Source organism: Scyliorhinus canicula, chromosome 3, assembly GCF_902713615.1.
Source record: "Scyliorhinus canicula chromosome 3, sScyCan1.1, whole genome shotgun sequence".
NCBI classification, from domain to species: domain Eukaryota; kingdom Metazoa; phylum Chordata; class Chondrichthyes; order Carcharhiniformes; family Scyliorhinidae; genus Scyliorhinus; species Scyliorhinus canicula.
Window position 1 is genome coordinate 135,166,527 of NC_052148.1, and position 25,778 is coordinate 135,192,304.

At 48.0% G+C, this 25,778-nt stretch overlaps 1 protein-coding gene across 3 annotated transcripts in view; it reads right to left on the reverse strand.

Annotated features, from left to right (window-relative positions):
- wdr19 (WD repeat domain 19) overlaps nt 1-25,778 on the reverse strand; it is a 215,643-nt gene that overhangs the window by 162,214 nt on the left and 27,651 nt on the right. Inside the window, exon 1 of one of the 3 annotated variants that reach the window (XM_038791400.1) lies at nt 8,638-8,725. The exons of 1 other annotated variant lie outside the window; for it this stretch is intronic. In XM_038791400.1, the coding sequence (XP_038647328.1) occupies nt 8,638-8,643 (6 nt within the window). In that variant the 5' untranslated portion in view covers nt 8,644-8,725. Of the gene's footprint in view, nt 1-577; nt 600-8,637; nt 8,726-25,778 lie in introns of those variants that run through there. One more of the 3 variants, XM_038791402.1, reaches the window with a different exon arrangement.

Below are 25,778 nucleotides of genomic sequence, written 5' to 3' on the forward strand. Positions count from 1 at the left end.
CTCCCAATCTACCCTATCAGTTCCTCTTAATATCTTGAAAACTTCTCTGAAATCACGGTAGCACAGTGGGTAGCGCTGTTGCTTCACAGCTCCAGGATCCCAGGTTCGATTCCAGGCTTGGGTCACTGTCTGTGTGGGTTTCCTCCAGGTGCTCCGGTTTCCTCCCAATAGTCCCCAAAGACATGCTGTTAGGTGAATTTGATATTCTGAATTCTCCCTCAGTGTACCCGAACAGGCGCAGGAATGTGGCGACTCGGGGCTTTTCAAAGTAACTTCATTGCAGTGTTAATGTAAGCCTACTTGTAACAATAAAGATTATTATAAAACCTTCTAACTTCCAGGGAATACGCCAGTAATTTACGCAATTTCTTCTCATGATTTAATCCTGCGGTCCAGTTATCTATGTTGAGCTTCCTCTAAGGTCAATATATTTCTCCTAAGATATGATATCTATAGCAGCCCACAGTGCTCCAAGTATGCTTTATATAGTCAAAGCATGATTCTAACCCCTTGTATTCTAGTCCTTTAGATGTATAGACCCGCACTCCATTAGCCTTTATGTTCATTTTCTGTGTACCTGGGCCGCCAAGTCCCTTTGGATTTCCAGTCCTTCTAGCTTTTCACCATTTCTTTTTAGGTCCAAAGTAGATGATCCCACATTTGCTGATCTGAAATCCATCAGACACACTTTTGCTTATCCACTTGACATATTAATAACTTAAGCTTCCACCTACATTGCTTACAATGCCGTCCATCTTCGTTTCATCAGCAAATTTGATGTCTGGCATTCTAATCCAGCATCTAAATCATTATAGAATTTACAGTGCAGAAGGAGGCCATTCGACCCATCGAGTCTGCACCGGCTCTTGGAAAGAGCACTCGACCCAAGGTCCACACCTCCAACCTATCCCCATAACCCAACCCAACACTAAGGGCAATTTTGGACACCAAGGGCAATTTAGTATGGCCAAATCACCTAACCTACACATCTTTGGACTGTGGGAGGAAACCAGAGCACCTGGTGGAAACCCACGCACACACGGGGAGAATGTGCAAATTCCGCACAGACAGGGACCCAAGCCGGGAATCGAACCTGGGACCCTGCAGCTGTGAAGCAATTGTGCTAACCACAATGCTACCACAATACAGGGAACTGCTGAAGCCCCAACACAAATCCCACCGATTAGGGTACCTGCTGTTTATCCCTATGCTCAATCTCCTTCCGCTCAACCAATATTATAACCAGGTCAATAATTTGCCCTCAGAACCCATGGGCTTCACCTGCAGCTAACAATTGATATGGGGTTTTATCAAATGCCTTCCCGAAGTCCATAAAAATAAAATCCATAGACATTCCCCTAAATCACTGTTTTGTTCACTTCTCCAAAGAATTCAATCAGACTTGTCAGGGATGCTGGCTGCTTTCTCTGAACTGCCGAAAATATTTAGGCATTCGGTCATGCTATTCTTATTTATAGATTCAGGCAATTACCCAATAACAGACCTTAGGCTAACGGGTCTATTATTTTCTGAGTTCCCTGTCACCTTTCTTAATAGTCAACTGCAATTCCTTCAAGGCCAATATATCCTTCTATGTTTCCCTTCCCTTCTCTGTACCCCAGCTTTCAGCCATCTTGCTCATGTACTTTGGAATTATTCTTAATTTTCCTTGATTCCTCCAACTTTGTACATCTCACCCCAACTGCAAAACATTAAAAAAATTGTTCATGCTTATGAATAGAAAACCTTTCACTCCCAGCATCATGTATTCTCAGATGAAATGTGGAACAAATTACTTATGCAGAAATGTATCCTCTAAATTATACTCTACCCTTGAATTACACTATCTCCCTTGCCTCTGCCTTCACTGATCTTGCTCTCTCCTGACACTCACTATACCACAGCATTATCCAAACCATTTTCTTAGTACAATTATCATCTCCAAACCCTTAAAGCAGAAGGGGAGGCTGCAATTGCAGCACACCTGCCTAGTTGTTTATCACCAAACGTTGCTCAATGACCAAAGATAACAATAGCCTGAATATTATGGTTCTAATAATGACAGATGAACACTGAGAATTTAATCATCACAATTGTGAAACTGGAGCAACTTCCAGCAGATACACAGATAAATGAAAAAAATCAGGAAGTTGCCAGTGATGTCCCATTCCTCTACAGGGTGCATGGTTTATGCCCCTGCAGAAATCTAACAAGTCTAAGAAATCACTTAAATTGATGGGAACTTCAACTTTTATGTCGTTAGTCTCAATATAAAAACCCTTGATAAAGTAATGCTGAATGAGGTGTAACTGGATTTTTAAACAGTGTACTAAGTTCATAATTAATTCTGAACAACCTCTCTAGTCCTGAAAAGCTAATTTTTATATTTGTGGAATGTCATGTCTCAATTTCTCCATTATTATTAAAGAACTTAATCCATAGAACCCCTAGTTTAAAAGAAGGTCATTCGACCCATTGAGTCTGCACCATCCCTCCGAAAGAGCACTCACTCTCCCATCCTAACCCCATAAGCCAGTTAACCTGCATATCTTTGGACACTAGGGGGCAATTTAGCAAGGCCAAGCCACCTAACTTGCACATCTTTGGACAGTGGGAGGAAACCTACACATACAAATGGATAACCTGCAAACTCCACACAGCTACCCAAGGCCAGAATCAAACACGGCTGTGTGGTGCAATGAGACAGCAGTGCTAACCATAGCAATTGCCACCAAATAACAATTATTATGTTTTAAGTTTATAACATTTCAGCTCCTCCCTTATTCCAAACTATGTTTGCGTATATCCTGATCGTTATTTTGTTCTCTGTAAAATCATTTAAAAAAAAGGATAATCAGTGCTTTTTACTTCCTGGTTTCCTTCAATGCGAGTGGCTGCTTAGTCTGTTTGGTTATGTCGTTGTTGCTGGATGCCAGTATTTCTCTTGAGCTGATGCTGGAATGAGGTTAATGTTGGAAAAGGTGAAATCCACACCACATGATGTGAGCATGGATTTTACCATGCTCACATGGCTCCGGCTCTGCTCATCTTTTACTCTGTCGTTTCATCCTGATTCCATACGTATTTTTCCTTGGGCTACATGGCTTGCACCATGCTCCTAGGAGCTCCTGATTGGGTTTTTTGTGAAAAAGAAACATGACAAAATGCTAAAATCCTCAATTGTTCGTGGTGGTCGGAGTGGGCTGGAGTGGGGCCCAGCTTGTAGTGGGGCAGGTGCGGGGTATTGTCTTGGTGGTGCTGTGTGCATCAGATGATAGCTACCAAAGATGTTGCCTTGATTGAGAATTGTAGCTCTGTGGTGCCGGTCATTAGAGTTCACTTCGAAGGACTGCAGGATACATTTAGAAGAGCGCTGGAGGTGCATGAGAGGGTTCTTGCACTCAAAAGAGCACTGTCCTTGATTAGGGGCTGCCTTCATGTCATCCAAATCCTGCTGCATGGTGTGTGGTTTGTTCTGATGGGTTTCGAAGGTGGGGACAGGGCAGGCAGGGTGTACTCATATTGACGAACAGTGATGTAGATAGGCAAAGACCTATTGTGGGTAGTAAAGTTAGGGACAAATTGGAGTTTGAGAAGGATGGAAATCATGAGACCAGCAGAGGGTGCTAGAGGAAAAATAAAATAAGTGTAGCTAATGAATACAGGGCTAAAGCTCCAATAGAGTGAAGAGTGGATGTTGACAATACGACAGAGGTTCCTGGATAGTCTTAATGATGGACGTATTATCGATGCATTTTCAAATTGCTATCAAAGCCTGAATAAGTCAAAACTAACCCCAGTTAAAGATTGGGAGGGGAAAAAACATATAGGCGGGATTCTCCGGTCGCCGACGCTGAAATCGCATTCGGCGATCGGCCAGAGAATCCTCATTCACGACCAAATCCGGGGCGGCGCCGCTTTCACGATGCTCTGCCCCCGACTGGCCAAGTTCCCGACAGCGTTGCTCATCTTCGTGTGGTCTCATCCATCGGGAACTCGGCGTGGAGGCTGCAGACTTAGTCCCGCGCTGCCACAGGGGGGACTTTGCCAGGGGCTGGGAACACTGTTGGGGGGGGTAGCCCAAAGCGCGTGAGCCAGCCAAAGGTGGGGCACTATTTCACAGACCAGGTCCCCGAATGGCTGGTGCCATGTTGCAAGTTGCGTCCGCTGCAGGCCGCCGCCATGCCCATGTGCGCGGCCACAGACCCGGCAATTCTCCGGGCCGTATTGGCAGCTAGAGCCGGGCACTCTGCACTGCCTTGATCTAGCCCTCAGTCAAACGGAGTATGGGTGGCCGTTTTATGCCATTTTATCTGTCATAAAACGCCACCTTTCCCACACCATGTGAGAAACATAGCCTCAAAATCAGAGAATCGAGCCCATTCTCTTCAGCCACTGTGAGTGGTTCTTGCCTTGATGTCATCAAACTGCCCAGTTGTCTTGCAATTCTGCTTGGCTCCAAGCTCAGCTTATTTGCCCACATCACGTCATTGGTAAAAACCCTTCTTTGGGCTCCACTCCTACTCCCAACCTCATCACTGTGTCTCACGTAAATCTACAAAAGTGCCCACATCCATATCTGCACTAAGTTTTCTATTCCCATCCTCTCCAAACTCCCAGTCAACCAAATTCTGTTTGATTTACCATCACATTTCCTTCTTTCGGAATTCACCTTAAAACCCTCCTGCTGTGCCTTAATGTCTTCACGTAGCCTTTCCATCTCTCATTTACCCATTTTCAACATCTTCCTGAAGTATAACTCACCCAAGATGTCTTCAACCAACAAGAAGCATTATATAAACACAAGTTGTTGATGATAAAAGGACTTGAAACGCAGTTCAGGGTAAGCAGCCAAATTGTGTAATGAAATTCGAACAAGGTTAGTGTTGTTAGTTGGTGCCAAATTTAAGCAGCTCAGTCTTCCAGATGTTTAGCTGAGGGAGGTTTGGACTCACCCATGACTGTATGTTGGACAAGAGGCCTGACAGTATAGAGGTGATCACTGAGAAAATTTACGTCAACACATGTCAAAATTAACTGCAGACAGGTTGACTCCAGGAGGAAATGTGTAATGATGAAAAGGTAAGAAAGGATATTGGTATTCTTAGGCTAGAACTGTAAGATTAAATCAGCAACTACATTGTGCATCATCTCAACCTCAAGACATCTCGCAGAACATTTTTTTCTGAAATGTAGGTGATGTTATTATGTAGAAGACATCACCCAACGTACACACAGAAGCACTGCAAAATATCAAACAAGGATTTGTTTTCAGTTGTGTTGATAAAAAGGCACTGAATATTCTTTATTCTTCTTCATATATTGATGCAGAATCTTTTACATCCACTTAAATAGGCAAATGTAATTTTGGTTTAATAATTCAACCCAAAAGATGACATATGTGATTATCCATGTCTCAATATTGGAATGAAGCACATGCCTAGATTATGTTCTTAAGTCCAAACCTGGAATGAGAATCCACAACTTTCTTAATCAGAGGTGAGTGTCACCAAATCAGTCACAAATAACATGGCTGGAGATGGTCATGCAGGATGGGAAGTGAAAAATGGACAAATGATGACCCCCCCCCCCCCCCAAGATGTCAATGGTGGGAGATATGATGGAACCACCATTGATTGTCAAGGGGAAGTATGCAGACTCTTGCTTGTTCGTAAGTACCTCGCTTATGGGTAGCATGAAAGCTATTTTGTCACTAATCAGCCGAAGTCTGAATGTCATCTAGGTTATGCTGAATGTGGGCACAGACTTCTTCATTACCTGAGGAATTGAAATGGAACTAAACACGGCAACCATCAAATAATACCCCTACTTTTGACAGTATGATGGAGAAGATAATTGAAGAAGCAGCTAAAGATGGTTGGGCCTAGGGCACTTTCCTGAGGAAATCCTGCAGTGATCTCCTGTGGCTAAGATGATTGGACTTCAACAATCAGAAGGTTAACAAGACTAACCATATAAACACTGTTGCTACAAGAGCAGATCAGAAGCTGGCTATTCTGCAGCAATTTACTCACCTTCTGACAACCATCTACAAAGCACAAGTCAGGAGTGTAATGGAATACAAACAGAAAATGCTAGAATGACTCAACAAGGCAGGCAGCATATATAGAGAGCCATATGGATGACCTTTCATTAGAACCTGCCTGCCTGACCTGTTCAGCACTTCCTCTTTTTATTTCCGATTTCCAGCATCTTCAGAATTTTTATTTTGTATTATTGCAATGGAATGCACTCCACTTGCCTGGATAAGCGCAGCTCCAACACTCAGGAAGGTAACATCATCCAGGATAATTTATTGGTACCCTACCCACTTCTGTGCTAGATAAGAGTCCAGCGAGTGAAGAGATTTCCTCAATTCCTATTGACTTTAGTGTTACTAAGGTTCCTTGATGCCACACTTGGTCAAATGCTGCTTTGGTGTGAAGAGTCGTCACTTTCACCTCACATCTGGAATTCAACCGGTTTGTCGATTTTTGGGTCGGGGCGGTAATGAGGCCTGGTGTGAATTCAAATGGCTGAAGACTGGCTTCTATGATGATGGGACTTCTGAGGGATGCCAAAACTGACCATCCATTCAGCACAAATGTTCCACTCACATGCTAAACTCTGCCACCACTGACGTTGAGGCTGTTCATAGAACTCCAACATCTATTGCTTAATTTCCCACCACCATTTACAAATACATGCTGTTGTTGATGGCCTACAGCACCTCATGGGTGTCCAGTTTAGAGCTACTAGATCTGTTCTGAATCTATCGCATTTAGCACAGTGGTATTGCCACATAACACATCAGAACGCTTTCCCACAATGGCTGTACAGTGGCCACTCCCACAAATAATACCGCAGACATTTACATCTGTATTAGGTAGATCAGTGAGGATGAGATGAAGTAGGTTTTTACCTCTTATTGGCACCCTCAATACCTGCTACAGACCCAGTAGGGCAGCTTTGTCCCTCAGGTGTCGGCCAGCTAAGTCAGTAGTGGTGTGACAGAGCCACTTGGTGATGGACATTGAAATCACCCAGCTAGAGTGCATTCTGTGTCCTTGCTCTCATTAATGCCTCTGCCAAGTGGTGTCCAACATAAAGAAACATTGATTCATCAGCTGAGCGATGGATAGCAGTGGTAATCGTCAGATTTTATTGCCCAAGTCTGACCTGATGCATGAGATTTCATGGGGGTCTGGAGTCAAATTTGAGGACCCCCAGATTCATTTCCTCCAATTTGAATACCACTATGCCACCACATCTGGCGGGTCTGTCCTGCCAGTGGGATAGAGCATTTCCAGGCATGGTAATGGACAAGACTGGGATGTTGGATGGAAGACACATTTGTACGAGTATGTGGGACAGTGCTCCCAATTTTGGTACGTAACTGGAGATGCTAGAAAGAATTGCAGGCTCAATTGAACAGAATGTGCGTTTGTTCTGTCTGAATCTGAAACTAGGTCAAGACTAGATGGTCTAGTGTTATTCAGATTAGACGTTTTGTTAGGGGTTTAATATAACTGAATAACTTGCCAGGCTAATTCAGAGCAGTGAAGAGTTAACCACATTGTTGTGGGCATCCAGTCCAGTATAGATCAGACGAGCTAAGGACTACAAATTCTATTCAAAAAACAGTTGACAATCTATTAGTTCATGGTTACCACTATTGTCACTACCTTTCCACTTTAGATTTATTTAAGTAACTGCATTTAAATTGCCGACGAGCTATAGAGAATGCGAACTCATGTTTGGGGCCTCACGGTAGCATGGTGGTTAGCATCAATGCTTCACAGCTCCAGGGTCCCAGGTTCGATTCCCGGCTGGGTCACTGTCTGTGTGGAGTCTGCACGTCCTCCCCGTGTGTGCGTGGGTTTCCTCCGGGTGCTCCGGTTTCCTCCCACAGTCCAAAGATGTGCGGGTTAGGTGGATTGGCCATGCTAAATTGCCTGTAGTGTAAGGTTAATGGGGGGATTGTTGGGTTACGGGTATATGGGTTGCGTGGGTTTAAGTAGGGTGATTATTGCTCGGCACAACATCGAGGGCCGAAGGGCCTGTTCTGTGCTGTACTGTTCTATGTCTATGTCTATGTCTCCAGATTAGTTAGACCAGTTCTCGGATCACTAGACCAGTATCTTCGACTCCTGGACCTTCTGTAAGGAGTGTAGGGGGAAAGGCGTGCACGGTGTGGGAAGATGAGAGTGTGGGGAAAAGGAGTTATCGGAGTAGGGAAGTGAGGGGATGGGATGGAGAGATGGGGACTGCTAGTGAGTGCGGTTAGGGATAAATGAAAGATGGGCGGGTGACGGACGCGCTGGGAGTGGGTGAGAGGTAAGTGGGGAGTGCAGTAGATAGGAATGCGGTTCGAGATGTGCCTACCGGGGGAGGCAGTTATCACCGCGTCTCGGCAGGAATATTTTCAGAGACTAAAGTTTATTAAAGTCGATCAGGCCCGTCTCCATGGTAACCGCGGGGGGGGGGGGGGTAAGGCCTTAGCAAATTGCGGTGGGTGGCTCATCTGTCCAGCTGAAATGCAGTGAGGACAGAGACAGGAATAGACAATGCAGAAATTATTAACGCGCATTAGTCTTCCCCTAACGAGTTGATATCGGAGCAGCTCCTCTCTCTCACCTTCATCTCTGCCTTGATTTTGTTCAATGATCACTTCTCCCGGGCTCCGCCGCGTCGGCCGTGTGCGCATGCGCCACCAGGCCCCTTGCCTTCCCACCGTGCAACGCGGCGAGTGCGTCCGGTCACCGTGGCAACCAGCCATCGCCCGGACGGCAGAAAGGTGATCGGCATCCTTAAACCTGTCTGTTCGGAAAATCAACTCTCAGACCCTTGAAAACAAAGTGCTGGAAACTCTCCGTAGGTCAACTCGGATTTATGGGGCTAAAGAAAGGCTGCAAAGTTCAGCTCCTTAGCGCCATTTTGGCTGCAATTTGGCGGTGGGTGGGAATGCTTCTGGGGAGGGGGGCGCTAGCAGGGGTGCAGGGAACATGGACATTGTGCAGAGTAGGCAACTTGTGGAATGGTCAGCACCTTGGACTTCGACTCTCTCGCTAACATCTTCTCTTTACAAAGCTGTGCACATGTTCACAGCAAGGATGGGGCAGCACGGTAGCATCGTGGGTAGCACAATTGCTTCACAGCTCCAGGGTCCAGGTTCGATTCTGGCTTGGGTCACTGTCAGTGCGGAGTCTGCATGTAATTAACTCCAATTGGCTTTATTGGTTGGCCAATTGGAGTATGAGCTCCCTCAATGATAGCTCATTGAGGGGGCCCATATAATCACCTATGTAGGCTTGTGAGCCAGTCTTAAGTTGACTGGACTGCTAGCAGCATTGTTTGTAGCTGCTCATGTAATATCGTTATTGTAAATAAATATTGGTGTGGTGACAGAACTCCTGCCTCCTGTGGATTACTACAGTGGCGACGAGGTAAACTGCGAATTTTGCGGAGACCAGCTGCCGCACTCTGAGGGTAAGCCTTGCCATTTAAAAAATGCTTTTTGGGAGGTTAGAGGCATTCGACCTGGCTATTGAGGACTGGTCCCAGTATGTGGAGAGAATGTATTACTTCTTCCGGGCAAATGATATACTGACGGACGAAAGGAGATGGCTTATCCTGCTGTCGGCGTACGGACCCTCCACTTTCGCCATTATACGTAGTCTGACTTATCCCGATACGCCGGACACGAAAACTTTCCAAGAAGTAACGGAATTGGTGAAAGAGCACTACGACCCAAAACCACCCCTCATTTTGCGCAGGTACAGATTCTACACAGCGAAGCGGGAAGACAGGGAGTCGGTCACGAATTTCTTGACCCGCCTGAGAAGGCTGGCGGAAAAATGTGAGTTCTGCCCGATGCTAAATTAAATGCTTCAGGACCGGTTAGTGTGTGGTATAAACGACCTCACAATACAGAATCGCCTGTTGGCAGAAACGGAGCTAGACTGCAGGCAGGCGTTACAGCTCGCACTGTCCCTAGAAAAGGCAGCAAGTGGGGCGCAGAAACTACAGGGCACGTCAATGGAGGTAGATACCTGTGAGAGGGACTACCACAACGGGTCCTGCTACCCGATAGCCGCTCTCAGGAAAAACCTGAGGAATAGAGGGAAAAAGGAAAACCCCAGAACTGACCCCAAGTCTGTCAGGACTAACTGGAGACAGAGGGAAGTACCGGCTGAGGCTCCCCCAACAGAGAAGGACTGTTTCTGGCACCAGACAGAGTTGGGTAACAACGACAGAAACCCTAGAATGAGGTGGCAAAAGAGGAATAGCAGGTGGGGACGCAGGGAAGTACACAATCTAGACGCCCCATCCTCCTCCGAAGGGGAACAATTACATAATATTACAACGAAGAAAGCAGAACCCATTAGGATTACCCCATGGGTGAATGGGCGGCCGACAATAATGGAAATAGACACGGGTGCGGCCGTATCAGTAATGGGAGTGGCAGCATTTAGAAAAATCAAAGATGGACTCCAGCCACTAACCCTAACAAAAACATCGACGAAACTTAAAACCTACACGGGGGAACCCCTGGAAGTTCTAGGCACGACTCGTGTACCTGTGGAATATGAGAAACAATTGCTCAGATTACCGTTGACGATAGTAGAGGGCTTCGGACCGAGCTTAATTGGACGGAACTGGCTGGAAGACCTAAAATTAGATTGGATGAAAATTTTCCAGAGTGGAAGCGGGCTGTTGAGTGGAGTACTCCAAAAATACCCGGAGGTCTTCCAGGAAGGTTTGGGGGAAATCATAGGTGCCAAAGCAACTTTGCACGTGGACCGAGAAGCCCTTCCGAAATTTTGTAAGGCCAGGCCGGTACCTTTTGCATTAAGGAAGAAAGTAGATGACGAAATAGAAAGGTTGCGGCGCGACGGCATTATCAGACCAGTACAATTCTCGGAATGGGCAGCGCTGGTGGTACCAATTTTGAAGCCAGACGGCTCGATACGTCTCTGTGGAGATTTCAAACAGACGGTAAACAAATACGCACTGCTGGACAAATACCCAATCCTGAAAATAGACGACCTGTATGCCAAATTGGCAGGTGGGCTTTTGTTCACGAAACTAGACATGAGCCACGCCTACCTGCAGTTAAAACTGGACAAGGGCTCCCAGAAGTTCGCTACGATCAACACCCTGAAGGGCCTTTTTTGTTATACTAGGCTACCTTTTGGAGTGTCATCAGCCTGCGCTATATTCCAGCATACGATGGAAAATATGCTGCAGGGACTACTGCAGGTGGCGATTTATTTGGACGATGTCTTAATCACGGGTAGGACAAACGGGGAACACCTGGAGGAAGTGCTCAGGCGTTTCGCAAAGGCAGGCGTACGGCTAAAAGGGAAAAATGTGTTTTTCTGGCCCCACAAGGGACGTACCTGGGATATAAAGTAGACGAGTCAGGCTTGCATCCATTAGAAGACAGAGTAAGGGCAATGAAAGAAGCCCAAGCCCCCACCACGGTCCAGGAGTTACGATCATTTCTAGGGTTGGTAACCTATTATGGAAAATTTATTGAAAATAGGGCGTTCATCCTAGAACCCCTCCACCAGCTACTAAAAGAGGGGCAAGAATGGAAATGGTCCACCCGCCAAAACCAAGCATTTAGGGACATTAAGGAACAGCTATCACCCGAAAATGTCCTAGAGCATTATGACCCAAGGAAGGAGTTGGTGGTCACTTGTGATGCATCCCCCTACGGGGTAGGAGCCGTCTTAGCCCATAGAGGAAGGCATGGGGAAGAACGGCCAATAGCCTATGCTTCGAGGACCTTGGCGATGGCTGAGAGGAAGTACGCCCAAATTGAGAAGGAAGGACTGGCAGTGATATTTGCAGTAAAAAAATTTCACCAGTATCTGTACGGGTGGAAATTCACCATAGTGACGGACCATAAGCCGTTATTAGAGTTATTAAAAGAAGACAAGTCAATACCCCCGATTGCATCAGCTAGAATCCAACGCTGGGTGTTGCTACTGGCGGCATATAGATACGTTCTGGAGCACAGACCAGGAACGCGAGTAGCACATGCAGATGCTTTGAGCAGACTTCCCCTCCCGGACACTCCGCCGCAAGTACCAAAAGTAGAGGAGACAGTAATGACTCTAAATTTTTTGGACACCCTACCAGTAGACGCACAACATATTCGGTTGTGGACGCAAAAAGACCCAGTTTTAGCCAAGATGAAGCATTTACTGCTAACAGGGGAACTGGAAAGACCAGTGGAGCCCCAGATGCACCCATACTGGAGCAGAAGGGACCAAATAACCGTAGAAGACGGTATTATATTATGGGGAGTCCGGGTAATCGTCCCAGCTCAGGGCCGTCAGGCAATCTTAACTGAGTTACATCACGGACACCCAGGGGTGTCTAAAATGAAGATGCTAGCTCGAAGCTACGTTTGATGGCCAGGTTTGGACACAGACATAGCAACCTTGGTACATCGGTGCCAGGAGTGCCAACAGGGGCAAAGAGTGCCACCAGCGGCGCCATTGCACCCGTGGGAATGGCCAGGCAGACCGTGGACCCGCCTGCATATTGACCACGCCGGCCCTTTCATGGGCTCAATGTTTTTGGTGATAGTGGACGCCCACTCCAAATGGTTGGACGTCCACCGGGTAAACACGGCAAGCACAGTATCGACAATTGAAAAGCTCAGGGCCTCGTTTGCAACACATGGACTTCCAGAGGTATTGGTGTCGGACAACGGAACGGCATTCACAAGTGGGGAATTTGGAAAATTCCTGAAGAAAAACGGAGTCCGTCACATCAAAACGGCCCCTTACCATCCAGCGACCAATGGCCTGGCAGAGCGAGTGGTCCGGACACTTAAAGCGGGACTCAAGAAGCAGCCAGCAGCTTCAATAGACACAAAGCCCCCCCCCCCCCCCACCGCTGGCTGTTTGATTACAGGACCACACCGCATTCCACAACTGGCATACCGCCAGCTGAACTCTTAATGGGAAGGCGGCTGCGAAAGAGGCTGAGTCTCCTTTTCCCAAATTTAACGGGGAAAGTGGAGAAACATCAGGAGGCCCAATGCAGGGGGCATGATAATAGTCGGCAGCAGAGACGTTTCCAGGTGGGGGCACCGGTTTGGGTCAAGAATTATGGGAATGGACCAACGTGGGTCAAAGGCACGGTAGAGTCCCAAACAGGGCCCATATCCTATGAGATTTTAATAGGAGGTAAGGTGCTGAAGAAACACCTAGACCAAATAAGGGCAGCAGAACCACACCTGGAGGCATGCGAAGCAGGACCGCCTCCAGCTGGGATAGCCCAGACGGAAAGCATACCCACACCCCAGCCCCGAGCAATTTCTCCAGACCCCGTCAACCAGTCATCAGAGTCGGAGATGGACACACTCGACGAGGCCGCCACGACACCTCTCCTCAAGGAGGAGGAAGAACAACTTCCAAGGAGGTCATCAAGGAAAAGACGGGCACCTATAAGGTACACCCCGCCCACTTCGGAGAACGACCCGGCGGACGACAGAGGTGACAGACCCATACATGAGGAACAGGAAGAAGCTCAGAGGAATGCCAGCTGGCAGGAATTCCTCGGACCTTGGGGGGGAGGGGTGTAATGAACTCCAATTGGCTTTATTGGTTGGCCAATTGGAGTATGGGCTCCCTCACTGATAGCTCATTGAGGGGGGCCATATAATCACCTGTGTAGGCTTGTGAGCCAGTCTTAAGTTGACTGGACTGCTAGCAGCACTGTTTGTAGCTGCTCCTGTAATATCGTTATTGTAAATAAATATTGGTGTGGTGACAGAACTCCTGCCTCTCGTGGATTACTACACTGTACATCCTCACCTTGTGTGAGTGGGTTTGCTCCGGTTTCCTCCCACAGTCCAAAGATGTGCAGGTTAGGTGGATTGGCCATGATAAATTGCCCTTAGTGTCGGGTGGGGTTACTGGGTTATGGGGATAGGGTGGAGGTGTTGACCTTGGGTAAGGTGCTCGTTCCAAGAGCCGGTGCAGACTCGATGAGCCGAATAGCCTCCTGCACTGTAAATTCTATGACTCCCACCCCCAACAGCGCTATTCATAGAAACATAAAAGGTAGAAGCAGGAGGAGGCCACTCGGCCCTTCGAGCCTGCTCTGTCATTCGATATGATCCTGGCTGGTATTCCATCTCAGTAACCTATTCCCGCTTTCCTCTATATACTTTGATCCCCTTCGCTTTATCTAACTCCATCTTGAAAACATACTGGGAAGGATTCTCCGCTGCACCACATTTCTGCCCCGACCTGCTGGCGGGATTCTCCGTTACGCCGGCTGGTCAATGGGGTTTCCCATTGTGGGCCAGCCTCATGCTGTCGGGAAACCCCCAAGTGCTGGCGAACAGAGAATCCCGCCCACTATTTTTTGGCCTCAACTCTTTTCTGTGGTAACAAATTCCACAGGTTCATGATTCTTTGGGTGAAGAAATGTCTCCACATCTCTGCCCTAAATGGTCTTCCGTATCATCAGACTGTGAACTCTGGTTCTGGCCTTCCTGTATCTACCCTGTCTAGTTAGAATTTTATAGGTTTCTATGAGATCCCCCCCCCACTCATTCTTCTAAACTCCAGTGAATATAATCCTAACCTTACATCAGGAATCAGTCTGGTAAACCTTTGGTGCTCTCCGTCTACAGCAAAAACACCCTTCCCAGCTAAGGAAACCAAAGCAGCCCAAATATTTGATTTGGTTTTGCTTTGCTTTATTGTCACATGCAATGAAGTAGAGTGAAAAGTATTTTTCTGCAGCCAAGGAAATGTACATAGTAGACAAAAAAATAATAATCGACAGAGTACATTGACAAATGGTAAATTGACAACCATTCCAGGTGTGGTCTCACAAAGGCCCTGGATAATTGCAGTAAGACTGCTGCTCCTGTACTCAAATTCTCTCACTTTGCAGGCCAACATACCATTTGCTGCCTGTTGCACCTGCATGCTTACTTTCAGTGACTGGTTTAATAGGACACCCAAATCCCATTGCACATTTGATAGCTCTCTTTCTACAGATTGTCAGATCTGCTAAGATTGTCCTGTATTTTCTGATTTTGTTTCTGATTCCAGCATCCACAGTAATTTGCTTTTATCTCCTCGCACATTTATTTGCTCTTGGAATGTGGGTGTCGCTGGCTGGGCCAGTTGCCCATCCCTAACTGCCCTTGAACTGAGCAGCTTACTAGGCTATTTCAGTCGGGGGCAGTTAAGAGTCAACCACATCGCTGTGTGTTTGGGTCACATGTAGGCCAGATGGTAATACCAGTAGGTAAGGATATAAAGTGAAACCAGGTAAAGAGAACCAGATGGGTTTTTACGATAATCGGCAATGGTTTCATGGTCACCATTAGACTTTTAATTCATCTGCCGTGGTGGGATTTGAAGCCGGGACCCCAGATCCTGCGTCTCTGGATTACTAGTCCAGTGACAATACCACTACGCCACTGCCTCCCCTCTCTTAATCTACAGCCATTCAGATAATAGTCTGCCTTCCCGTTTTTGCTACCAAAGTGGATAATCTCACATTTATCCACATTATACTGCTTTCGCCATGCATATGCCCACTCACTCAACTTGTCCAAATCACAATGAAACGTCTCTGCATCCTCCTTACAGCATGCCCTCCCACACAGCTGTGTGTCATCTGTGAATTTGGAGATATTACACTTAATTACCTAATCTAAATCATATATATATTGTGAATATCTGTTCTAGTACTGATCCCTGCAGTTACCCACTGGCCTGCTTTTTGGAAAAAAAACATGTTTATTGCTACTCATTGTTTCCTGTCTGCCAACCAGTTTTCTATCCATCTCAATACACTACCCCCCCCATTCCATGTGCTTTACTTTTACACTCTAATCTCTTTGAAAGCCTTCTGAAAATCCAAATAAACCACATCCACTGGCTCCCCTTTGTCAACTCAACTAACTACATCCTCAAAGAATTCCTTTAGATTTGTAAAGCATGACTTCCGTTTCATAAATCTATGCTGACTCTCCAATACGGCCACTATTTTCTGAGTGCTCTGCTCTAAAATATTTTATAATTAAATTTAGCATTTTCCCCACTATCAACATCAGACTGACTGGTCTATAATTTCGTGTTTTCTCTTTACCTCCCTTTTTAAATAGTGGAGTTACATGAGCTACCTTCCAATCTGTAGGAACCGTTTCAGAGTCTATAGAATCTTGGAAGATGATCACAATGCATCTACTATTTCGAGGGCCACTTCCTAAAAGTACCATGGGATGTAGGTTATCAGGCCCTGGGGATTCATCGGCCTTCTATTCCATCAATTTTCCCAATATAATTTCCTTACTAATAATGATTAACTTCAGTTCCTCCCTCTCACTAAAACCTGTGATCCCCAACATTTTGTTAAGTTATTTGTGTCCTCCTTTGAAATGAAAATGAAATGAAATGAAAATCGCTTATTGTCACGAGTAGGCTTCAAGTGAAGTTACTGTGAAAAGCCCCTAGTCGCCACATTCCGGCGCCTGTTCGGGGAGGCTGTTATGGGAATCGAACTGTGCTGCTGGCTTGCTTTCAAAGCCAGTGATTTAGCCCTGTGCTAAACAGCCCCTTGGTGAAGACAGAACCAAAGTATGTATTTAGTTGGGCAGCCATTTATTTGTTTCCCAATATAAATTCGCCTGTTTCTGATTAAGGGACCTACATTTGTCTTCACCAACCTTTTCTCATCACATATCTATAGAAGCTTTTACAGTTAGTTTTAATGTTCCCTTACTCTCACACTCTATTTTCCCCATCTTAATCAATCCCTTTGTCGTCCTTTGCTGAATTCTAAACTGTTCTCAATCCTCAGGCCTGCTGTTTTTCCTGGCAAATTTGTATGCCTTTTCCTTGGGTCTAATACTACTTCTAATTTCCCTTGTAAGCCACGGTTTGGTCACCTTTCCAGTTTTATTTTTGCATCAGAGAGGAATGTTCACCCATGCATCCTTTTAATGTTTGGCATTGCCTATCCACCAATCTATCATAGCCAACTCACGCTTCTTACCATCGTAATATCCTTTATTTAGACTCAGGATCTAATCTCAGAATCAACGATGCCACTCTCCATGAAGAATTCTATCATATTAGGTCGTTCAACTACAAGGGGCCTCGCAAAACTAAATGCAAATTATTCCTTTCTCATGCCACAATACTCCGTATAGATGGCCTGTTGTCTACTTGGTTCCTCAATGTACTGGTTCAGAAAACTATCCTGAAAATACTCCAGGAATTCCTCCTCCACGGTATTGTTACTAATTTGATTTACCAAATCTATATGCAGATTAAAGTTGCCCATAGTTACAGATGCTCCTTTATCACCTGCATCTCTAATTTTCTGTTTATGCCATTCCCAACATCACTACAACAATTTTGGGGTCTATATACAACCCCACTAATGTTTTTTGCCCCTAGGTGTTTCTCCGCTCCACCCATACAGATTCCACATTGTTTGAGCTAATATCCTTCCTCACTATTGTGTTAATTTCCCCTTTACTCAGCAATGCCACGTCTCACATTTTTTTCCTAAATACTGAATACCCTTGGATGTTTAAATCCCATCCCTAGTCACCATAATCCCAACTATATCATATCCATTTACATCTATTTGCACAATCAATTCATCCACTTTATTGTGAATGCTCTGTGCATTAAGGCGCAAAGCCTTTAGGATTGTTCTTTTAATATTCATTGTCCCATTCCCATTAATTTTCACTATGGCTCTGTTTGCTTCTGGTCTTCCATTTCTCTGCCTACGCTTTTTTTCTTCCCTTTTCTGTCTTTTGTTCTTGTCTGTGTTTACTCCTCCTCTGACTCCGTGCACAGGTTTCCCATCCCCCTGCCATTTTAGTTTAACCCTCTCCAACCACTAGCAAATGCTCCCCCAAGGACATCAGTCCTGGTCCTTTCCAGGTGTAATCCATCTAGTTTGTACTAGTCCCCCAGACTGGTCCCAATGTCCCAGGAATCTGAAACCCTTCCCTTGCACCATCACTTCAGTCAAGTATTTATCTGATATATCCTGCTACTTCTGCACATGAAACTGGTAGTAACCCTGAGATCACTACCTTTAAGGTCCTATTTTTCAACTTACTTCCTAACTCACTATATTCTGCTTTTAGGACCTCATCCATTTTGTAACCTATTTCATTTGCTCCAAAGTGTACCACAACTACTGGCTGTTCACCCACCCCCTCCAGAAAGCTCTGTAGACACTCTGAGACATCCATGATCCTAGCACCAGGAATGCAACATACCATCCTGAAGTGTAGTTTGTGGTCACAGAAACGCCTATCTATTCCCCTCGCAATTGAATCCCCTATAACTATTGCATTCCCACATTTTTTACTCCTCCCCTGTGTAGCACAGCCAACTGTAGTGCAACAAATTTGGCTGTTGCTACTTTCCCCTGAGAGGTCAATCTCCCCAACCATATCCAAAGCGGTATATTTGTTTTGCAGGAGAATGGCCACAGGGGATTCCTGCGCTGCCTGCCTTGTCCTCTTTCACTGTCGGGTGGTCACCCATTCCCTTCCTACCTATGGAGTTTTAGCCTACGGTGTGATCACCTCCTATACATGCTATCCACGATACTCCTCCCCCTCAGGGATGCTCCACAATTTCCCCAGCCACCGCTCCAGCTCTGAAACCCAGGCTTCCCGGAGCTACAGCTGGAGACACTTCCTGTGCACATGGTGGTCCTGGGAACTGGAAATGTGGAGAGAGCCTAAAACATGGGGTCACAGTCTCAGAATATGGGGTTGGCCATTTAGGACTGAGATGAGGAGACATATCTTCACTGACAAGGGCTATGAACCTTTGGAATTCTCCAGACTAAAGTGCTGTGGATGATCAGTTGTTGAATATATTCAAGACAAAGATTGATAGAATTTTAGGTACTAAGGGAATTAAGGGATATAGTGGAAAAGTACAGTTGAGGTAGGAGATTAAGCATGATCTTATTGAATAGTAGAGCAGACCCAAAGGGCCAGTTAACCCATGCCAGTTCTTATGTATTATCTTGATATGATTTTCAATAGGAGAGACTGCAGATAGCCTTGCAGGCTGACCTAGAACAACTTTGGGCCTAGAAAGCCCAGATTCAGAATGCACCATCTTGTCATGACGTTCTAGGCTGGATGACTGACAGGCAACAGCAACTGGTAGTGGTGACAGTAATGGAAGGAAAAACACTGCCATCCTGAGAAAGCACAGCAGGCTCATGCCCCATGGAGTGATTGTCACTCTCTGAGTCACTGGCTTAGCAATGCTAGTGATTTGGTGGAAGGCACCTTGAACACTGGCATCTGCAATAATGGAGACAGTAGTTGAGAGAGATGGGCATCAGTACACTGACCAATCAAGGCATACATTGCAGTATCCAGATATTGGGTGGTTTCTGCTTTTGTTGTAATAGAAGTGGAGACATTGTCCATCAAATACTGCATTGTGGTTGGGTCACAAGTCTACGACTGGAGTTGTCCACACATTAAACATTGGAATGAGCGGACTTCTAGCTCTGTGCTGAGTTGGTCCTGGACTCGTCCATGCTGCTTGACATTAAATGCAAGATTTCAGACTGATTTGCCGATGCACCAGATATTGAATTAGTGTACCCATCAGTTTTATTTATGCATGTTGTCCCATCCAAATGCTTATCTAAGTGCTCTGAAGTCAAAAATAAGTTGGAATTCATCTTCCAGTGAGCTGGCACCTGCTGGAAGTAAGTAGCACGACAGACCACTGCTTTGTTAGAGTACTTAACTCAGGGAATTTAGTGCATGAGGGGTGCAGTTATTAGCTCTACAATAACAGAAACCTGCATTGTGGTTGATGGAGATAAAAAGTAATGAAGGATCATTCCCACTCATGGGTTTTGTCTATAGATCATCTAATAGTAGAAAGGAGGTGGAGGAAGAAATATGTGGGCAAATTGGGAAATTGAGTACAAAACATAAAATAATAGCCATGGGGAATTTCAACTACCCTGACATTAATTGGATAGAAGAGGTAGGTAATCGCTTCTCGGCCTTTTGGCTAAGATGAGTGTGAGGTCAGGTGTAATTCCTGGATCTGGTATGTCTCACTTGTAGGACCATGAATTGGATTTAATTTGTATTGATTTTTGGAGCAGGCAAGGAATTGGATTAGGGCTTTGCCCCTGTCCTCACTCGGGGCTGGGATTCTCTGAAAACGCGGCTAAGTGTTGATGCCGGCGCAAACACTGGATTGTTTCATGCCGGCGTAAACGGGCTTCTTGGCCCAGCGATTCTGTTGCCCGCAGGTGGCCAGCACGGTGCTGGAGCGCTCTGCGCTGCCCCAGCTGCCATCCGTGGCCCTGCATTGATTGCCGCGGGTCCACCCATGTGTGCAGCGGCCGACCGCGGGTCCGTGCATGCACGCGGCGGCCACTTGTGCGCCGACGGCACGCATCATGGCGGAGCCACAGAGTGGGCGGGCACGGAAGAAGGTAGGCCCCTTCCGGATCACACACGCCCTCCGACCGGTGGCTCCCGATCGCGGACCTGGCTGTCGTGGAGGCCTCCCCGGAATCTGATCCCCCCCCCCCCGCCCCGCCAACCAGGACAGCCACCGCGGCCACGGGTCCGAGCTCCCGCCAGGTGGAACCATGTTAGAACCACGCTGGCGGGAACTCGATCGGCCGACCACGGAGAATCGCCGCAGGGACCTCTTTCATGGGCCCCCGACCGGTGGCGCGTTGACCGCGTGCGCGTGGCTGCCGGTGATTCTCCGGTCGCCAGAAAATCGCGTCCCGGCGTCGGACCAACGTTGCGGGCCGTCTCGGCGTCATCTCCGATTCTCCGAGCCGGCACGAGCTCGGAGAATCCCGGCCCTGACCTCTGGCTTTGTAACTCTGAAAAAAGAATTTAAAAAAAAGAAGACGTAAGTAGGCGGGAATTCTGGTGACATCTTGTAAGAACAAGACACACAAAAAGTGGCTCCAGGCAGGCTCTTTGTATTAATCCCTGTACTTGTTTTATCAGGGAGTTTTGGTGTTCAAGCCCAGATCGTTGAGTGGGTGGACTCTTTTCTGACGGAGGCATGTCGAAGAAGCTCAATACGAAAAAGATGCAGGAGGGTAGCTTGTTGAAAGAAACCGAAGGATGGAAGATGGCTACAGCTCCCTTTACACTAGACGCATTGGCTGTTGCTATTGCGCAGGAGCTGGAAGAATTTGGCAAAGAGATAGGCAGTTTGAGTGGCTGGGCAAGGAAAGGAAGCCTATAAAGCGACTATTGAGGAGGCTTTGGGCCTGATTCGTGAACAGCTGGTGAAGACATTGAATGCGGTGAAAGTGCAAGGAGAGACGCTGAAGGGTGTGGGAAGACCTTGACACAGCGTGAGGACCGGCTTGTCTCGTTAGAGGTGGAGTTGCTGCTCGTGGCGGAGAGCAACAAAGGCCTAAGGTTAAAGTGGAGGTTCTCAAACAGGTCAAGATTAGATTGGATTTGTTTATTGTCACGTGTACCGAGTGATGCACGATTAATGACTACTAAAGCGAGGTTGTAGTCCAACTGAAGGCTTTAATAAGCTAGATGTTTCCCCCAGCAGCTCGGGTACAGAAAGGAAGCTGGTGGGGCGGCACGGACTCTTATACCCCGCCTTGCAGGGCGGAGCTACCATACAGGCTCGACTAATGGAAAGCATACATTATCTACCAATGGTGTTCCAGCATTACTAGGTACCCTAATACCTCAACACAGACTACCACATTCACCCCCTGTTAAAAAAAGAGTCCGGCGGGGGTGGTGGCTTGGTATTACAACATGGCAACGTGGTAGAAGTTATGGTTATGGAGGTACCGTAATACCTCCGTACAGCATTTTGCCTTATTATCGTAACTATTTACAATTTTACAATTAACTATATACATGTTAAAATTAAGCAATCGGCCGATCGGGGTCCCTGATCGTCCTCTGTGATCGTCGAAGCTTCGGTGGTGATGCCGGTGGAGGTTCGGGCGTCTGTGACTCCGGGAGCGTGGTTTCGATCTCTGTGGCAGCTTCAACACCCCTAGATGGCGCTGCTGTGGAAGCTAATTGACCTGGGAAGGGAGCGTCTGCGGGGTGCGTCAGTGGGCGGGGGGGCCTGGATGGGCCAGCGGAAGAACCAATCCTCCTGGGAAGGGGGCAGCTGTAAGGTCCACCGATGGGATGGGGGTGTGGGATTGGTGGCGGGGGTGTGCATGGGGATCCGGCGGGCACCAGGTCTCGTAGGGACACCGTGTCCTGTCGGCCGTTGGGATACGCCACAAAGGCGTACTGTGGGTTAGCGTGGAGAAGATGGACCCACTCGACCAACGGGTCCGACTTGTGCGCCCGCACGTGTTTGCGGAGCAGGATGCGTCCGGGGCTGCCAGCCAGGTCGGGAGCGAGGTCCCAGTGGAGGACTTCCTGGGGAAAACAAGGAGACATTCATGAGGTGTTTGGTTGGTCGTGGTGCAGAGCAGTGACCGGATGGAGTGGAGGACTTCCTGCCAGCGGGAGACTGGGAGATTTCTGGACCGTAGGGCCAGTAGGATGGTCTTCCAGACCGTTCCGTTCTGCCTCTCTACCTGTCCGTTACCCCGGGGGTTGTAACTGGTCGTCCTGCTCGAGGCAATGCCCTTGCTGAGCAGGAATTGACGCAGTTCGTCGCTCATAAAGGAGGACCCCCTATCACTATGTATGTAAGCGGGGAACCCGAACAGTGTAAAGATGCTATGGAGGGCTTTGATGACAGTGGTTGCGGTCATGTCGGGGCAGGGGATGGCAAATGGGAATCTGGAGTATTCGTCAATCACGTTCAGGAAGTACGTGTTGCGGTCGGTGGAGGGGAGGGGACCTTTGAAGTCCATGCTGAGGCGTTCAAAGGGACGGGAAGCCTTTATCAGGTGCGCTTTCTCTGGCCGGTAGAAGTGTGGCTTGCACTCTGCGCAGATTTGGCAATTCCTGGTGGCTGTCCTGACCTCCTCGATGGAGAAGGGCAGGTTGCGGGTCTTGACAAAATGGAAGAAGCGAGTGAACCCCGGGTGGCAGAGGTCCTCGTGGAGGGCTCGGAGGCGGTCCACTTGTGCGTTGGAATATGTGCCACGGGACAGGGCATCAGGAGGCTCGTTTAGCTTCCCGGGACGATACAAGATCTCGTAATTATAGGTAGAGAGCTCGATCCTTCACCGCAAGATCTTATCGTTTTTTATCTTGCCCCGCTGTGCATTATTGAACATGAAGGCGACCGACCGTTGGTCAGTGAGGAGAGTGAATCTCCTGCCGGCCAGATAATGCCTCCAATGTCACACAGCTTCTACTATGGCCTGGGCCTCCTTTTTGACTGAGGGGTGGCGGATTTCGGAAGCATGGAGGGTACGTGCGAAGAAGGCCATGGGTCTGCCCGCTTGGTTGAGGGTGGCCGCCAGAGCTACGTCAGACGTGTTGCTCTCGACCTGGAAGGGGAGGGATTCGTGATGGCGTGCATCGAGGCCTTTGCAATGTCTGCTTTGATGCGGCTGAAGGCCTGGCAGGTCTCTATCAACAGGGGAAAAACTGTGGATTGGATCGGGGACGGGCCTTATCTACATAGGTGGGGACCCACTGGGCATAGTAAGAAAAAAAACCTAGGCAGAGCTTCTGGGCCTTGGAGCAGTGAGGGAGGGGGAACTCCATAAGGGGGCGCATGCGTTCAGGGTCGGGGCCTATAACTCCATTTCGCACTACATAGCCGAGGATGGCTAGGCGGTCGGTGCTAAACAATGATTTATCCTCGTTATACGTAAAGTTAAGGATTTTCGCGGTCTGGAGGAATTTTCGGAGGTTGGTGTCGTGGTCCTGCTGGTCGTGGCCGCAGATGGTGACATTATCGAGATACGGGAATGTTGCCTGTAAGCCGTATCGGTCAACCATTCGGTCCATCTCTCGCTGGAAGATCGAGACGCCATTAGTGACACCGAAGGGAACCCTTAAAAAGTGGTAGAGCCGCCCATCTGCCTCAAAGGCAGTGTACTTGCGGTCACTCATACGGATGGGGAGCTGGTGGTAGGCAGACTTAAGGTGCACTGTGGAGAAGACCTTGTATTGCGCGATCCTGTTTACCAGGTCGGATATGCGGGGGAGAGGGTACGCGTCCAGCTGCGTAAATCTGTTGATGGTCTGACTGTAGTCGATGACCAGCCTCTGTTTCTCCCCAGTCTTTACCACCACTACTTGAGCTCTCCAGGGACTGTTGCTAGCTTCAATGACTACTTCCCTCGGTAGCCGTTAGACCTCTGACCTAATAAAGATCCGGTCCTGGACACTGTACCGTCTGCTCCTGGTGGCGACGGGTTTGCAATCCGGAGTGAAGTTCGCAAACAGGGAAGGCGGATCGACCTTGAGGGTCACGAGGCTGCAGACAGTGAGAGGGGTATAGGGTCGCCAAATTTGAAAGTTAGACTTTGGAGGTAACACTGGAAGTCTAACCCTAGGAGTGTGGCTGCGCAGAGGTGCGGAAGGACGTAGAGCCAGTCATTTTTGAACACCCTTCCCTGAACCGTGAGGTTTGCTACACAGAACCCCTTTATCTCTACTGAGTGGGAACCGGAGGCCAGGGAGATTTTTTGATTAACAGGATGGACGGGGAGAGAACAATGCCTTACCGTGTCGGGGTGTATGAAGCTCTCCGTGCTCCCAGAGTCGATTTAAGCAGGACGTCTCGTGTCTGTTGATTAGCACCGTTGTTGTAGCAGTTGAGTGTTCGAGGCCGACACTGGTCCAGGGTCACCGAGGCTAATCGTGGCAGCAGTTGGGTGTTCTCGTCGGGCGGTGTGTGGTCATCTGCACCGAGGTCCTGGGAGTCCATCCAAGATGGCGGCGCCCACTGGTCGCACGTGGCTGTGGATGCACAAAATGGCGGCGCCCATCCATCATATGTGGCGTCAGCGGAACAAGATGGCGGCGCCCGGAGGCCACACATGGCCCTGGAGGAGGAAGTTGGCGGCGCTCGCTGGCCACACGGGGCCCGTGGAGAGGGTGTGGTGGCGGTCCGCATTCGCTTCTGGAGACTGCTGCGACCGCCCGGGCCTGGCATACCGCCACGAAGTGGCCCTTTTGCCGCACCCTTTACAGGTGGACGAAAGGGCTGGGCAGCGCTGTCGGGGGTGTTTGGCTTGACCGCAAAAATAGCAGCGGGGCCCCCCGGGGTTGCCGGGCCGTCTTACAGCGCAAGCATGTGGGGGGATGTGGGATGCCTTGGAGTCGGCTGCAGAGAGATTCCATGCTGCCCAGGGGGCTGCCGCGCAGTCGGGGGCATAAGCGCGGGCGTTTCGGTAGGCCACATCCAGGGAGCCGGCAAGGGCCCATGCCTCCTTGAGGCCTAGAGTTTCTTTCTCCAGCAAACGCTGGCGGATTTGTGAGGACAGCATACGCACAACGAAAGCGTCCCGAATCAACAGTTCAGTGTGGTCGTTTGCTGAAACTTGCGAGCAGCTGCAGTTTCTCCCCAACACTAGGAGCACACGGTAGAATTCTTCCAGTGACTCACCAGGAATTTGTCGCACGTTGCTAGTAGATGCCAGGTGTAGACCTGATTTACAGGACGAATGTAATATCCTTTCAGCAACTCCATCGCGGCATCAAAGTCGTCCGCGTCCTCGATGAGGGTGTAGACTTTTGGGCTCGCCCTCGAGTGCAGGATCTGCAGTTTCTGTTCTCTTGTGGGTGTGTTTTCTGCCTTTCCGAGGTATCCGTTGAAGCACGCCAGCCAGTG